The 17,243-nt window shown below is 39.7% G+C and overlaps 1 protein-coding gene across 2 annotated transcripts; it reads left to right on the top strand.

Moving 5' to 3' along the window:
* The first annotated feature begins 207 nt into the window (after positions 1 to 207).
* Positions 208 to 8,521, top strand: plk2b (polo-like kinase 2b (Drosophila)). 2 transcript variants are annotated; one of them, XM_057831503.1, is made up of 14 exons: positions 208 to 562; positions 647 to 754; positions 857 to 973; positions 1,619 to 1,748; positions 1,843 to 2,026; positions 3,402 to 3,600; positions 3,690 to 3,837; positions 4,208 to 4,302; positions 4,508 to 4,613; positions 4,948 to 5,028; positions 5,258 to 5,417; positions 5,536 to 5,665; positions 5,745 to 5,855; positions 6,968 to 8,521. In XM_057831503.1, exons 1-14 carry the CDS (start codon positions 377 to 379, stop codon positions 7,157 to 7,159), a joined length of 1,947 nt encoding a protein of 648 aa, XP_057687486.1. In that variant the 5' UTR covers positions 208 to 376; the 3' UTR covers positions 7,160 to 8,521. The 2 variants fall into 2 exon arrangements, with proteins under 2 accessions (XP_057687486.1, XP_057687485.1); XM_057831502.1 differs by having other exon boundaries at positions 219 to 562; positions 4,478 to 4,613; positions 6,968 to 8,518.
* The last annotated feature ends 8,722 nt before the right edge of the window (positions 8,522 to 17,243 follow it).

The raw sequence follows: 17,243 nt of genomic DNA, 5'->3' as shown, positions 1-17,243 counted from the left end.
AGATGCATTTGGAAGCTATCAAATAAAAGGTTCATTTTATGCGCAGAGTATTAAGTCAATATATTTGTGATCGTTTTTCTTTATGAAACAACTATTAAAAGAATGAAAAGTCATAATCTTTTGACTCTCAAGCGTCATTGCTTGAGAGAGTATACCTAACATAATTTATTATGCATCTTTTCGGACGTCTGCAGTAGCAGCGTTTTAACAGCAACGGACGTGAGGTAAAATTTGTGATGTCACAAGGAGGCGGTGGCCTAGACTGCTGCCGCAGTATAAAAGCTCATGCAAGCGCTTAGGATGGGCATTCAGAGTGTGGGGACAAATCTCGTGGAAATAACCTGTGCAAATACACACCTATTCATACACACAATAAATGGAAGTACAGAGGACTGCCGGGCTCCAGCAGGCTAAGAGCGGCAACATGTGCGAGTCGACGCCGAGGTCCGGCGAACCTCGGCGGAAGAGAGCCGAAGAGCGCGGCGCTCCTTCGGAGATGTCTCGGATCATTACCGATCCGGCCACCGGCAAGTGCTACTGCCGGGGAAAAGTTCTAGGAAAGGTAAAAAGACAAAGCACGTGCTTTTTCTTTTTTGCACGAATTCAATCTCTGCTTAAAGCGACATTGACAAAACTGTCTTTACAGGGAGGCTTTGCAAAGTGCTACGAGATGACCGATCTTTCCACCAGCAAAGTTTACGCAGCTAAAATCATCCCGCATGCGCGCGTCTCGAAACCACACCAACGGGAAAAGGTAAACCAACACAATCCACGTTTCAACAGATTTATTAATTGAATGAGCTTAGGGGAAAGAAATGCGTCTTTAACCGTGGTTGATGTTTTTTTCTATGTCCAGATTGACAGAGAAATCGAGCTTCACCGATTACTCCATCACAAGCACATAGTGCACTTTTACCACCATTTTGAGGACAAGGAGAACATATACATCCTGCTGGAGTACTGCAGCAGAAAAGTGAGTAAAGCGCTTAATTTTAAAGCGTGAGGAGTAGTCAACCTTTTCTTTCCTGCCTTCTCTATTTTGCCCTTCAGGCGTATTTGCTGCTTGTTGCTTCTCTTTCTTGCCATGGTGTGGCATTCCCTTCCCGGTGCAGATAGATATAATCAAAACGCATGAAAAGGCATTTACCAGTATATACACCAACTGCACGATTTTGAAATATGGCATACCAAATCAATGGTGGAGTTTAATGCAATGGACATTGCTTTGAACTGTTATCATTTATTGTAACATGAGGGTAATGTTTTTATAACAACTCCTCTGTGTTTTGCAAGATTTTAGAATTGTGTGTAAGACAAGAAAATTCATATGTGTACAGCAGTGATTCCAAGCACTGTTTCATGTCACATTGTATTTTGACATGACATTGTATTGTGACATGAGACGTGTGGCAATTTCTTGTAATTGGTGCAAATATTTGGCATAAGGTGACTGGCTCAATTGCTGACTAAGTAAAATTGTCTATATGAAATGAGATCATCATTTCTGTATCTACCTTTTTGTTGCATTTTTCAATGCCATTGAGTCAGTATTTCCTGTAGTGGATTGCATGCCCAATCAATCTTTCCTTTTTTTTTTTTTCTTTTTTTTTTTTTGCAGTCCTTAGCACACATACTGAAGGCTCGCAAAGTACTCACCGAGCCAGAGGTGCGCTACTACCTGCGACAGATTGTCTCAGGGCTCAAGTACTTGCATGAGCAAGAAATTCTGCACAGGGACCTTAAGCTCGGTAGGTCTGGCATGCATTTAATGGCATGCAAGTTGAATAGAAGAGGAGCCTCCTCATCCTGCCCTTGCTCATCTTTCCAACTATCCCCTTCAAGGTAATTTTTTCGTAAGCGAATCCATGGAGCTGAAGGTGGGTGACTTTGGGCTGGCCGCCAAACTGGAGCCGGCAGGGAATAGGAGGAAGACGATCTGCGGAACTCCCAACTATCTTTCCCCCGAGGTGCTGAACAAGCAGGGTCACGGCTGTGAATCAGACATCTGGGCCCTCGGCTGTGTAATGTGAGTAGACTCTTCTCAATGAGTCCTAATGTGAACCCTTTTACCGCTGATTGTACTAAACATTCAGAAACTGCAGCATCGATAACCTGTAATGCATTGTCACAGATGAAAGCTGTATACAGTAGGAATATGTAGTTTTAGTTAACATTAGGGTTGTTCCGATCATGTTTTTTTGCTCCCGATCCAATCCCGATCGTTTTAGTTTGAGTATCTGCCGATCCCGATATTTCCCGATCCGATTGTTTTTTTGTTTTTTTTTTTGCTCCCGATTCAATTCCAATCATTCCTGATCATTTTTCCCGATCATATACATTTTGGCAATGCATTAAGAAAAAAATGAATAAAACTCGGACGAATATATACATTCAACATACAGTACATAAGTACTGTATTTGTTTATTATGACAATAAATCCTCAAGATGGCATTTACATTATTAACATTCTTTCTGTGAGAGGGATCCACGGATAGAAAGACTTGTAATTCTTAAAGGATAAATGTGACTTTGTATATTGTGACTAAATATTGCCATCTAGTGTATTTGTTGAGCTTTCAATAAATGATACTGCAGCCATTTAACTTCTGCCCAAATGCATGATGGGCAGTGCAACCATGACTGTGCGTAGGGGCACCAATTGATATATCTTCTTTGCGTTTGGAAAGAACATAGGGTGTTAAGAAAATGATCAACTACAACCTTTCTTCCCCACATTGCCTCCCACGTTATTTTAAATTGCTGAGAGAGGTATTGTAAGACTTTAGCCACATAAAAAATGGCACCAAAGGCTGTCAAAATTCTCTACTCATTATACGTTGCCGTCTATCTATAGGTAAAATGGCGTCTTTATAGATTGAACGCGACAATGCGTGAGTGGGTCGTGCAGCGCATGCGTTAATTATTTAACGTGATTAATTAAAAAAAAAAAAAAAATTAATTACCGCCGTTAATGCAGTAAATTTGATAGCCCTACTTTAAGCCAAAACTACTCTGGATGAGTGTAAGACATTTTATCTGTAACGTTAAATACAATTAGAAAACGATTTAGATAAAATATATAGATATATTAAAAAAAGGCATGTCCGATAGTTTTTTGCCGATTCCGATACTTTGAAAATGATGTGATCGAACCTGATCGATCGGCATCCCGATCGATCGGGACATCTTTAGTTAACATAGTTGTTGCCATGTATTCCGCTTTAGTCAAACATCATTGCTAGCATGTTTGTTAACTGCAAAGTCATTAATGTAAGTCATTCATATTACAGAAACATTTTTCCAAAAGTTACCTGTAACTGTCTGCAGTTCACCAGGGACTCATGTATAAATGTTATAGAACATGGATGGAAAGAGCCTAACCCCTTTCTGTTTGCTCCAGGTACACGATGCTTTTGGGAAGGCCGCCATTCGAAACCACCAATCTCAAGGAGACGTACAGGTGCATTAGGGAGGCTCGTTACGCGCTACCCTCCTCGTTATCGCCACAGGCCAAGCAGCTCATTGCCAGCCTGCTTGCCAAGACACCAGAGGACAGACCCAACCTGGAACACATTTTGAGGCACGACTTCTTCACACAGGTGATATGCAATTTTACATTGGATGAGATCACTTCTCCCCTCCCTTCCTTCCAGCTTGGTGCTGACCCATCTTTGGTGTGCCGTTGCAGGGCTTTAGTCCAGAACGTCTGTCAGCGAGCTGTTGTCACTCTGCACCCGACTTCCACATCTCTAGTCCCGCCAAGAGCTTCTTCAAGAAAGCAGCGGCAGCCCTCTTTGGAGGCAAACGCGACAAGGTCAAATACTACGAGACTCTAAGTGAGTATGATTGACTTACTGAGCTACACCACCATTATTATTCACAATTACAGAAACAACCAGTTCTAAAAATACAAAACACAAAATTAAGGCATGTATCTTTGCCATCATCGGGAGCAGATAATATTCAAATGTGTTGATTGCTAAAAAAGCAAGTTTGCTAGTTTAACATGCTTGTAATAGTTTTTGTAAAAATTTATGGAAAATTGGTGCCATGAGAAACTCAACTTGGCGAACATCTGAATACAATTTCATACATTTCATTTTTTCTGGTTGTGATCAGTAAACAAGCCCTTGATGGCCCACTGTTGCTGGGCACTTATGTTGTGTGTCTTTACACTGTATCAAAGTCTTTTTTTTTACCCTTCAGATAAATTAACCAAAGAGGAAGAGGAGATCTACAAGCTGCAGCATGACCTGGAGAGAACTGGTATCAGCCAGCAACAGAGCAAAAAGACAGCTGAGGTAAGAATGAATTATGAATTTTCATACTGCCCCTTAGCGAGCAGGTTATGCAGCATGGTAAAAAGGCGGTTATTTTCAACTATTTCGGCTTGAGTCATAGTGGGAGGAGATGAAACCTACTCAGCCGCCATCGCACATTTTCAAACGCTGTCGTCATTTGGTTCGTTTGCCTCAGAATGGAAGTTTACTTCCGCCATCTGCCCAGAGTCCTGTCGCCCTGGCAACAGAGAGCCAATCCCTAACAACACGAGATACCATCCGTCTGATCGTCAGGGGAAGCCTGGGGAGTTGCAGCAGTAGCAGCAGTGAATGTGAGTTATTTGGAACATACTTGTACATTGGCCACTTCATTCATTCGCTGTAATGACATATAATGACAGAGCAGTGTTAAACGTCCTTAAATAGACCTCATTATTGCTTCATTTCACGGTTAGCACAATGACCATGTAGTTGGCATGTCTTATAGCTCCTTGTTCCCATGGGTTTTTTCCTCTTCCTCCAGCTTGCTCCTATATTCCGATAACGTGCATGTTAGTTTCATGGGAAGACGCTAGGTGTGAAAATGTTTCTGTGTGTCTGCTTGATTAACTCAGATTTAGACATGTAGAAAAAAATGCTAATGTCCATTCCCTATTGTTCCTAAAGGTCTCGAATACAACACCACGGGGAGTGTTGCCGACACGGTTGCTGGTGTGTTGAGAGGATGTCTGGAGAACATGCCTAAAGGTGAGTTGGGTCCCGCTGATATCGGAGATATGTCACTTCCTGCTCTGAAAATTAAAAAACTAATAGATCCTTTATGAATAAATAAGCCCACTAGCCACCATTTACCAGTCTGTCTCTTTTCACTTTTCCAATGTTTTCTAATGTCTATTTGATGGTCAGGTATTTGAATAGCACACCATCTTCCTGACAAATGAATCCTAATTACCCCCTGTCGTTTTCCGCACCACAGCTGACAGCATTCCTCAGAGCACAAATAGCTGCGGCCTCCAGTGGGTCACCAAGTGGGTGGACTACTCCAACAAGTACGGCTTTGGATACCAGTTGTCCGACCACAACGTGGGCGTTCTCTTCAACAATGGCACTCACATGAGCCTCCTGCCAGACAGAAAGTACGCGCCACCTCGAATGTTACGCTTTGCATAATTTGCCAAGTACTGTTCAGCCACTGCCCAAAAATTATGTACTTGAGTTTTTATCTCACTTTGTTTGTCTCCACTTCATCACCAGGACAATCCATTATTATGCAGGGTTGGGCCAGCGCTCTGTTTTCCCTACCTGCGAGGTTCCTGAACACTTTGTGGGCCAAGTGACTGTGCTCAAATACTTTTCCCACTATATGGAGGAGAACCTCATGGATGTAAGCCCTCTCATTCATTCTGTTCTGTGATGACAGCGTGTCACAGCGTGCAAGAGTCAACACTTTGCTGTGTTCTCAGGGCGGTGACTTGGGCAGTATGACGGATGTACACATGCCAAGACTCTATTTGCTCCAGTGGCTCAAATCAGACCGCGCCCTTATGATGCTCTTTAATGACGGCACTTTCCAGGTAAACACTCCTAGGGAAAACACGGGTGGGGTTGCTAGGAGCAGCGAGATAACATTACTGAATTCACATCAATAGCAAAGGATCAGGAAGAGAACATAATATTCAACCACCAATACATGCATTCTCCAATTGTTTATGATACTGTATTTGCGTACAACCTCAAAATGCCTACCATTTGAAAGCAATATGAATATATGAAGTTTTGTCTTGGTTTAGTTGACATTGTATGCTTTTGAAGCATTTTTATGTTAAACTGCCAAACCACAATCACTACTGTCTACACACAGCACATTTGATCAGACTTAAGCAAGATTTAATTGCTTTATTATTATTTTTAGTCAGAACAGGTAAATACAATTAGCATCCTATTATGAAACATTTTTCTTTGCAAAATGGGTGGTGGCTCACCTTTCTTGGGTAAAACAAGCTTTTAGAAATCAAATGTCTTTGTGGCATTCTCCACATTGCACCAGTGTTGAATAGACATCAATTAGGAAAGTCAAACTGAACTGTGTTTTTCTGGAACATTTGATGGCTTTTGGACACTTGTATCATAACCTTTATTATGACTGTAAATGAATATAGAAGAGCACCACCACCCCCCTATCAAAATTAATTACGAGTGGAAACTTTGTGTTTCGGTCCGTTACACAGCTCTCTTTGCGGGAATGTAAAATGAAACTGTAAACAGGAAAACCAGAACCGGAAAACAAACAAACCCTTATCAGGGAGAACCTCTTTGGTGGAGTTGAAACAAAAATAACACACAGCTTTACAATGTAAAGCTCATTTTTACCTCAGGACTCATTCTGTTTCTTAGAAGTTAATTCTCACTAAAAATCACCAAAATGTAGATAAACCCTTTAGATTACATATGCTGCACATAAATTCTCCTGCATTTATTTCATTACTACCAATATAGATTTTTTTTTTTCTTTACAACAAACTCAGTTTGGAATCACAAGTCATGAAAATTGGTGACAACCAAATATTAGATGATAAAACTACCATTTAATTCATACTAAGAAGGAATGTGGCGGGGGGGGGGAAAATCAACAGCAAAAACTCACGTGCTTTATACTAACATTTATTATCATGTCTTCTTCCCAAAGGTGAACTTTTACCACGACCACACAAAGATAATCCTATGCTGCCAGAAAGACGAGTACATGCTTACCTATATCAACGAGGAACGCGTTTCAAAGACTTTCAAGCTCAGTTCATTGCTGGCGTCTGGCTGTCCTGCCGACCTGCGTGAGCGCATGCTCTACTCGCTTAACATGCTGCTGCAGTGGTGCAGCTAGAGACACCAACCCGGATAAATACAGAAGAGCATGTTAGACACATGAACTCGGACATCCTGCAGAGCTTGCATCCATTAGTGAGGAACTGTGCAAATGGAATTGTGGAGTAACAAGAGACTGTGGATAATAAAGTGACTGTATGCAATGGAAGGGAAAGGAGGAGGACTGCAGGAGAGAGAAGTATGTTGGACCCAGGAATGTTGCTACGATCCACATGTGTTGGATAAAGAGAAAGAAAGGAAAGCGGATGTCTTTTGGGAAGATCCAAAAGCTGGGCTGGCACCAGCTGAAAACAAACAAAAAGGCTGCAAGACTGTCTCATTGTTGTAAATGATGTACAGTGTAAACTAACCCACCATACAGTCACATGCTAATATGTGTGTGGATGGGCCAGGGTTCAAGTGTTTTTAATATACTGAATGTTCATCTGTTTGTGTACGTGTGTACCAGTGAGTGAGTAAGTGAGTGGGAGGACAATTATATGCAAAAAAAAAGAAAAGTGATTTCTTATTTTGAATGACAACTAAACTGAGCCCACATTGTTGAGGGAGGATGCATTTTTTTAAGTGTCCTATTAAGAGCATTATCATCCGGAAGAAAAATACTACATAATTTATTGTGTACAAAAAGTGCCATATTTATTTATTTAATAATAAAGTGCATTTTCTTAGAACAGAGTGTTTTTTTCCCTTTATCACTGTACTTCCCTTTATGGTTCCCCATAATCTTTGAATCTGTATTAGCACAAAACTGTCAGACTGCAAGAAAAGGAAACAGAAAAACAGAGGACCAGAACCTCGCAACTTAAACTGTGGTGGGTATGTGCCGAAATCCATCTAAAATACAGTAAAATATTAATGATCAATTCTAAAGACAACTCCAGTTATGCGACAAAGTTGATTGTTTTTTAATGGAGTTGAAGAGCTTGTGTTGATGGAAAGGTTTTCAAATTATTATTTTTCGTCAAACTTATAAATTCAGCTAGGGATCAGATAATTATTTTCACCACTGTCATGTACAGGGATTTTTTCCCTTTTAAGTCCTTCTATGTAAATTAACTTACAAGGATTTTGATCAAAGTATGTCGAAAAGGTTATATTTTACATTTGTTAATTAACATTTTGAAGTAATTTCTCAGTGAAAGAGGGATGATGATTGCTAAATGGCTCATAATGACACTCCCCTCTCATTCTGTTCCAAATCAAACCAAGGCTTATCTGAACATGAACGTTTGGAGAGGGGAAACTGGTGAAATAGAAGAGGATGTTAACATTAAAGGCCTCAACTCTGCAAAGATAGCCTGATGTGACCTTGCCTAATTCGTTTCATGGTGCCTTGCCTTCAGTAAATAACTACCCCATGTTTCCAAATCTAATTAGCTAAATTGTGTTTCTGCTCAGTAAAAGCCTAGACTATTTATTCAATGACTTAACTATTATTTCAATCAAATTGTTTTAATTTAAGAAACATTGACATTTTATTAAGCATACTAATGGTAGTTCTTTAGGGGAACTAAAGATTTTTATTTGATCATTTGCATTTCGAATTATTATAGTAATTTTAATCCCTCAAACATGAAGTCACCTTTTCCCCTATATTGTCATGAGGTACTTGTTTCAAATATTCAAGAAAGGTTTTCAAACCTAAACACCAAATTGTTTTTTCCAAGCGTATGTTGTAAGTGGGTCAAAAGATAAAACGCTATACTCTGACTAATGATGCGTTTGTGGAATAAAAAGAATCTTTTCATAAATGAAGCTGACACACTTTAATGTCTTGCGGATTATTTAAGTAAAAATCATCATTTGAAGAAGATACGCATATGTTACCCTTTAATTTTAACCCTTCAAAGGAAAAATCTTTTGTTTATTTTTTATTCATTCTACTAAGGATTTATTTTTTTCCAAATAAGATTCATAGAAAAATTTAAGGGAACAATTTTATTACTTTCATCCATTTCGGTATGTGAGTCACTGGGGTGCTGGAGCTTACTCCAGCTCAAATCCTGCAGCACATGCAGCAAAATCATGATTTTGGGATGAAGCCGGAGTAACCGGAGAAATTTATTTATTGATTTAATTAATTAATTAATTTACCGGGTAAACTAAAAACTCATTTAGTGAGAATCTTTGAACAGCAGGAATGACATTTTTCTTCATCTTTGCGAATGTCAGTTAGAGGTCAGTTCCACACATCTTACACAGTATAATGCAAACGCGCAATTGACAGGCCTATTGAGCACCTATTCACCTCCGCAGCTTGCTTATATAATGGCTGGAGTCAAATGTGGATACTTGAATCATCTACTTTAGAAGTTCACTCAGAATACTGGTGCTCTGTAGAGCTCCACAATTCGCTGCTAATGCATAGACATACCCCATGTGGGAGGGCAGGAGAGAAAGTGGCGGCCAACGTGAGGGAGAGAACGGGAATTATTCATTTGGCGATACCTCCAGGGTTTGATGCGGTAATGGATGCTCCAAATAGACAGTTGATGTTGATATTGCGTGGCATTCGAGGGCGTTTTAACCTTGTGTCTTAACAGCCACAGAGGAGCATCTGCATCATATTCATGTACCGCTGTATGCTCTTCAGAAGTCATCAACATAGAGAACAATTCAGGAAATTCAAAGATAGCTTGAGGTATGCTTGGAAAAGAAAAACATACCAGTACCAAGAGCGTGTAATCATCCTGCCACTGGGGATTTTTAGGGATGCTGACCTGAAATGCCATTGAAGGACATGCACTGTGATTAATACTGGGAGAACATTAGCTTCTAATAACTGAGGACAGCTCTCTGCACTAGTGGTTAGCGGGGTTCTGAGTTTCTGAGGTCAAATCTTTTCTCCATCTGTCTTGAGTGGAGCTTCTTTTAAAATATACAGTGAGGAGCAGAAGTATATAAACTTCTTGTGATTTTGTTCACCCACTTAGAAAATAGGCAGCGGTCTGAAGTTTCAATCACAGATGCATTTCCACTTATAGAGACATAATCTAAAAATAAGGTATAGAAATCACATTGTATGAGTTTTAAAAAGAATTTATTTGTAATTTACTGGGGCTCATAAGTATTCTTACCCCCAAGAAACTGAGGGTTAATATTTAGTGCAGAAGCCTTTGTAATTCCAGAGGTCGTACCCTTTCTGTAGTTCTTCACTAGGTTTTCACATATGGAAACAGGGATTTTGGCCAATTCCTCCACGAAAATCTTCTATAGCTCTGTCAGGTTTCGGGGCTGTCGAAACACGAGGTTTCAGCTACATTCAAAGATTTTCTATTGGATTAAGGTCTGGAGACTCATTCATTCATTTTCCATGCCACTTTTCCTCACGAGGGTCGCAGAGGTGCTGGAGCCTATCCCAGCTAACTACAAGCAGTAGGCAAGGTACACCCTGAACTGGTTGCCAGTCAATCGCAGGGTCTGGAGACTGGCTAGACCATTCCAGAACCTTGATATGCCTTTTACGCAGAAACTCCTTGGTCAGCTTGGCTGTGTGCTTCGGATCATCGTCATGTTGGAAGATCCAGCCAAGACTCATTTTCAAGTCTCTGACGGAGGCAAGGAGGTTGTGGCTCAAAATCTGACGATACATTTCACCATTCATCCTCTGCATTATACAGTACAGTCATCCTTTCCCCTTTGCCAAAAAGCAGCCCCAAAGCATGAGGTTTCCACCCTCATACTTCACAGTGGGGATGTTGTTCTTGATTGTACTCATTCTTCTTTTTCCTCCACACACGACGAGTGAAGTTTGCACCAAAAAGTTCTACGTTGGTCTCATCTGACCACATGACTTTCTCCCATGACTCCTCTGCATCATTCAGATGGTCCCTGGCAAACTTCATACTGAATTGAAGTCAAGTGAAGTTAGTGTCTACATGGTATTTGTATACCGGCTTGTATTGTGCAATTGTGTTGAATGCATACATGTTTTTTTTTTTTGGTTAAAGTTCACAAAATTCAACAAATTACTTCATATAAAAACAAGAAAAGACCAAGCCTTGTGGTTTATTCGAGGACATTCAATGTTAGCTAGCTGTTGGGCAGTGCACAAGGAAATGCACTGTTTTAGGCAGTACACTTATGATTTTTTGTATTTTTTAAGAGCTAAAAAGTAACAAAATAATCCAGAATTACAATGGCATTTCCAAAAGAAACAAAAATATACAGGCTTTATCCTCTGCAACACTCCCAGAAAAAGAGGACGACAAAGTACTTTAAGAAGTGTGGAACTTTTGTTCAAATAATTGTTTTTTTTGTTTTGTTTTGTTTTTTAATCGGATTGGGACTCTTTATCGGCAGATTGTCAAAATTGGGTGACTCGGATGCGGGTGCCATAACATGCGATCGGGAAATCGCTGTTCTAAATAATATAAAGTGGGCCGGTCTAAGACATTAAATTCCTGGGCTGAAAATGAGTCCCACTCCGGCCCTGCCTGCATCCCCAATTGATGGCCATTTGAGTGAATTAACACAGAAGAGTTGCCCAAAGTATAAGCTCATGTAATTACTCAAATGGTCAACTGCAACTTTTAGTACTGGGTCTGGAGTCCTTTTCCTGTGTCCAATTATAAAACATAGCCACAAAATATGTTCTAAATGTGAACAATTGTCCAGGGTTTATTCCTTTGTTTCTTTATCTCTCTTTCTTTGTGTATTTGTTTCTTTTTTTTTTACCCACATTATTGCCACGATTAGTAATACAGGTTTTTCAAACATACATTGAGCTTGGACAAAAAATGATTGGGGGAAAAAACATGTACCTTAATTATACAACTATTCAGCATTCAACTTTCTGTATAGCACTTGTCTCTATTAGCATCTCATGAGCTAATGTTTATCGGAAAGAGTTGGGAATTCACAGGGCAAAAGTGCATTATACAGTGGTATGGTAAATCACCATCAAATGTGATCTGATATTTGTCAAAATCATACAGATGAAAAAACTGTCTGCTATAACTAAAACCACCCAAACATTAATAGTTTTTCATTCATTCAGTGAGTAAATAAGTAAATAAGTAAGTGAACCATCACATTTAATATTATTTATTGTGCCCCCCCCCCCCTTTGGCAGCAATAACTTCAGCCAGACGCTTCCTGTAGCTGCAGATCAGTCTGGCACATCGATCAGGACTAATCTTGACCCATTCTTCTCTACAAAACTGCTCTAGTTCAGTCAGATTCCTGGGATGTCTGGCATAAATCACTGTTTTTCGGTCATGCCACAGCATCTCAATGGGATTCAAGTCTGGACTTTGACTTGGCCACTCCAAAACGTGTATTTTGTTCTTCTGAAACAATTCCGAAGTTGATTATTTCTGTATTATGTGGATTGTCTTTTTGCAACATCCATCCTCTTTTTAGCTTCAACTGTCTGACAGACGGCCTCAGGTTTTCCTGCAAAACATCCTGATAAACTTTTGAATTCCATTAATGATTGCAAGTTGTCTAGGCCCTGAGGCAGCAAAACAGCCCCAAATTATGACGCTCCCTCCACCATGCTTCACGGTGGGGAAGAGGTGTTGATGTTGGTGAGCTGTTCCATTTTTCCTCCACACATGACGTTGTTTGTTACTCCCGAACAATTCAACTTCGGTTTCAACAGTCCAAAATATTTTGCCAAAACTTCTGTGGAGTCTCTAAGTGCTTTTTGCGAACATTAAACGAGCAACAATGTTTTTTTTTTTAGACAGCAGTGGCTCTCTCCGTGGAGTCCTCCCATGAACACCATTCTTGGCCATAGTTTGACATATAGTTGATGTGTGCACAGAGATATTGGACTGTGCCAAGGATTTCTGTAAGTCTTTAGCAGACACTCTAGGGTTGTTTCTTTACCTCTCTGAGAATTCTGCGCTGAGATCCTGGTGTCATCTTTGGTGGAAGGCCACTCCTTGGGAGAGAAGCAACAGTGCCAACTCTCTCCATTTGTAGCCAACTTCTCTCTCTGTCAACTGATGAACATCCAGACTTTTAGAGATCGTTTTGTATCTTTTATACAAATCAACAATCCTTGATCGCAGGTCTTAAGACAGCTCTTTTGACCGAGCCATGATGCACATCAGATAATGCTTCTCATCAAGACAATTCTTTCCAGGTGTGTGTTTTATAGTCGGCGGTTGTTTTATAGTGGGCAGGTCAGCTTTAAACTGCTCATCAGTGATTGGGCACACACCTGACTTAAATTTTTTGGTGAAAAATGGTTTAAATTGCTCTCTAAGTCTCCTTAGGCAGAGGATTCATTTACCTATTTTTCCCCCTTCTGTCATTGTTTGCATGCTCTCCTAGTTAAATTTAAAAACCTAAAAATGTTTTGGTGGTTTTAGTTAAAGCAGACACTGTTTTTACATCTGTGTGATTTTGACAAAGATCAGATAACATTTCATGGTGATTTTATGTGACAAATTCCAAAAGGTTCAGATAATTTTTCATACCACTGTAGGTCACATACAATATAGATCCTATGTGAAATTTGGAGTTTTTGAGAATCCTATCATGCATAGTTATGGAATGTGGAAGGAAGTTCAGAGTAAATCCACTTGAGCACAGGAAAACAAGCAATGTCTTTATTTCGATTCAACTTTGCTTTAATGGTAGCGTTTGGCGCCATCCAATCCAATTTAGCTTAACTGTTATTGTGTCAATTTTCAACAGAATACGTTTATTTGAAGGGGCTTTTCCATGGAAGCTGATTGCTCCTTTTCCACTAAAGAGCCCAAACAACACTCACTCATTCACCTAGCATGAAAGCTAGTGTCTAATTGGGGAAAGAGTTTGTATTGTCAGTGTGGCACATGGCTGCTCCCACTGGTGAATCACATCGACTTTGGAGAAGTTATTGTAGCGCGTGCAGGCAGGCTGAGCCGTGAGTCTCAGATGATGTGACAAGGGGAATCTTTTATCTGGGCTTCTTGCCTCCAGTTGTCTGCAGGCAACAGCCTGAGTCAGTGTAGCAGAAGTGATTGTTATAAGGGGCCAAGAGTAACATAATTTAACATTACCTCTCACACAATCCTGAAATGCTCACACACATTTCAATGGTGTATGAGATATTTGGTTTGTGAAAGCATTTTCCTTATTTGTGTGAGCAGAGCACGTATGACCAGGTGTTTCAGTTGTGGGCTGTCGGCAGTTTTCCGCCACAGTTGGCAAAGAAAACACATCTTGGTGGGTATGTCACGGCGCATGCAGTGCACTACTGTGACCCGCAACTCTTTAAAAGGCTAAAATGTGCAACCAGTGATGTTCTTGGAAACTGTGCCTGATTGTATTGTTGGGATAGCAATACCGTCAGTTGTATAAACAGCTTTAACATACAGTAAACACAGTGTACACATGTGTAAAACAAAAGCAAAAATGACATACAATCATATACAAATTATTTTTAAAATGTATTCAATCGAATGTATACTACCGGTATGTTTAACATTCAAGCTGATAACATATATCCACAGACTTGCGCTTGGTATTACATTATATATATTTTTTTTAAGTGTTGTGGATTTCCAGGGAGCTGTGAAATTTTAAATGCTTGTTTCACCATTATTCCACAGTTTTTAGTTTGCATTTTTGTTCTTATACAATTCCTGCAAAGGTTTACCTAAGGTACCATTGCTTCAAACATCCTGTGCTATCACTGAAGCGTGATAGTGCTGCAGATGATAAATGAAGTGCATTTAGGCGTAAAGATAATTACTGTTTGCAGGAGAAAAAGACCTAAGACACTGCGTTCCGTACATGCTAACAATTCCAGGGGTGAGTCTTACTTAAAAGCTCAATTTCCGATTATTGTTTCACACACATGTTGCACCTGTCGAGCCACAAAGCACATGACAGTAATTGCAAATCAGTGAACAGAACGAGTTATCCAACGTTCTATCTTTTTCTGCTTACTTTTCAAGCTGAATTGTTTTGTAATGGGCGAGGGAGATTTTAGGAAGCTTCTTAAAATATGTAAAATTATTAAATGCACCCATTCCAAGTGGAAGGGGAAAGGCTTCAATCCAGTGACTCACTGGACAAAGAAAGCAAAACTAACACAGACAAGCCCCTGGGATGTAGGTGGGGCAGCATTGCTCAACAATTGTTGATACTCCCGATACTCACAAATCCTTCACATATTCTTACCAATTACTCAAACCAGGAGTTTTTTTTAAAGTCAATGTATTCATTAAAAAAACATTGAGGTGCTTCACTAGGACTTAGCACAACTATGCAAAGCCACAGAAGTCAGGTGCATCCAAAATGTGCTGATCACAAAGTGCTTAAAGATTGCATAAAGCCTCACAACCACGAGTTGTTACGCCTCATCCAACATGGTTGCGTTGGTCGAGTTAGTAATGAAACAAATATGCTTTAAGCAGTAAGTGAAGGTACAATACAAAACATGCATGGTGGAATGTTATGCCGGAAGGTAACATACTGTAACTGCTTTGATTTGATGTCGATGTATGCATTCTTCCATACAAGGGAAGCATTTCAATCTCTCCCTCCAACTGTGAGGTTACCAAGCCGTCAGATGGGCGTCCATTCCATTCCATCACATTACTCCTCCTCTCATTCATAAACAGCCGCATGCCCTTAAAAGAGCATGCCGTGAGGTCAGAGTCGTCAAGCACAATATTTCCGAAAGAGAGCGACGAGCCAATCAAACGCATCATGACTCACTGTTACGTGGACTGACTGCAATCGAGTTGAGTGGGAGACACGCTGCTGTTTCTATGGCAACCGCCTCTCTCACTTGTTCTGTCGTCGTCATCCCCGACTTGTAAACACCTGCAATTTATTTGGCTGCTCTGTCCTAGTCATCACTCCACCAGGGCCAAACACTATCATCAAATTATGTCATGAATTGCACAGGTTTCACTATCTGTCTTTATTTACAGAAAGGAAATAGAGTACATATTTGGAGATGGTATGATTTACATTTGAAGCTTCTATAATTAAATGTTCGAAGCAAAAATGAATTGAAGGTGACATAATTTGTTGGAAAACAAGCGATTAAAAACGTGTTTTAAGTAGTAGTAGTACAAAGTAGTTGAGCCAAAATCAACAGGAGATTTGAAACCACATAATTTTCAATCAAATGAATCGTTTGTCAGTGGATGTAAGATGTAATGTTTGACTGCTGTATGTCTGCAGTGTTTGTGCGTGTGTAACACTTAACACCAAGGTGCAGATGTTGTTTCTCCGTATTAAAGTTGGCATGCATGATGAGACATAAACATCTGGACCCACATTTTTTGGCCAAAGCGATACGATGACTCTTCATAATTGTATGTTGTGTGGTGCGCATCTGTTTGTGTCAACTTAAAAGCTCACCTGGAGAATAAAGACTGAAGTCTGACTAAGACCTCCTGAAGTGTACCTGCATGGCATGTCTGTCAACGGGTTCTCAGCAGTTTGTCTCATAGAGCTAAAAGAAAATGCCACACATGAAGCCATGCTCATTTACAGCCGTACTTACAGTTTATCATTAGATTCATGGCCTGTAAGAGCAGTTTTATATGAATGATATTTCAAATGTTCCAAACTGTGTGCACTGTTTGTCCAGTGGCATTTGATTACATGTTACTATGGCACAAGTAGTCAAGCTTGCAACAATACTTATTTTTTATATACAGTATATATAAATTTATATATTGATTAGGGCTGTCAAACAATTCAAAATTTTAATCGAGTTAATCACAGCTTTAAAATTAATTAATCGTAATTAATCGCAATTCAAACCATCTCAAAAATATGCCATATTTTTCTGTAAATTATTGTTGGAATGGAAAGATAAGACACAAGACGGACATAAACATTCAACATAATGTACATAAGCACTGTATTTGTTTATTATAACAATAAATTCACAAGATGGCATTAACATTATTAACATTCTTTCTGTTAAAGGGATCCAGGGATAGAAAGACTTCTTTCTTAAAAGATAAATTTGAGTATAAGTTATAGTAATTTTACATTAAAACCCCTCTTAATGTTTTTGTTTTAATAAAATTTCAAACTTTTCAATCAAAAACATAAACTAATAGCTCGCCATTGTTGACGTCGCCGAGCGGGACGTCACATGGGCTCTCTGCCGT

The sequence above is a fragment of the Corythoichthys intestinalis genome, chromosome 3 (genome assembly GCF_030265065.1).
Source record: "Corythoichthys intestinalis isolate RoL2023-P3 chromosome 3, ASM3026506v1, whole genome shotgun sequence".
NCBI classification, from domain to species: Eukaryota; Metazoa; Chordata; class Actinopteri; order Syngnathiformes; family Syngnathidae; genus Corythoichthys; species Corythoichthys intestinalis.
Note: the sequence above shows the minus strand (reverse complement) of the source record. Positions and strands in the feature narration are given on the sequence as shown.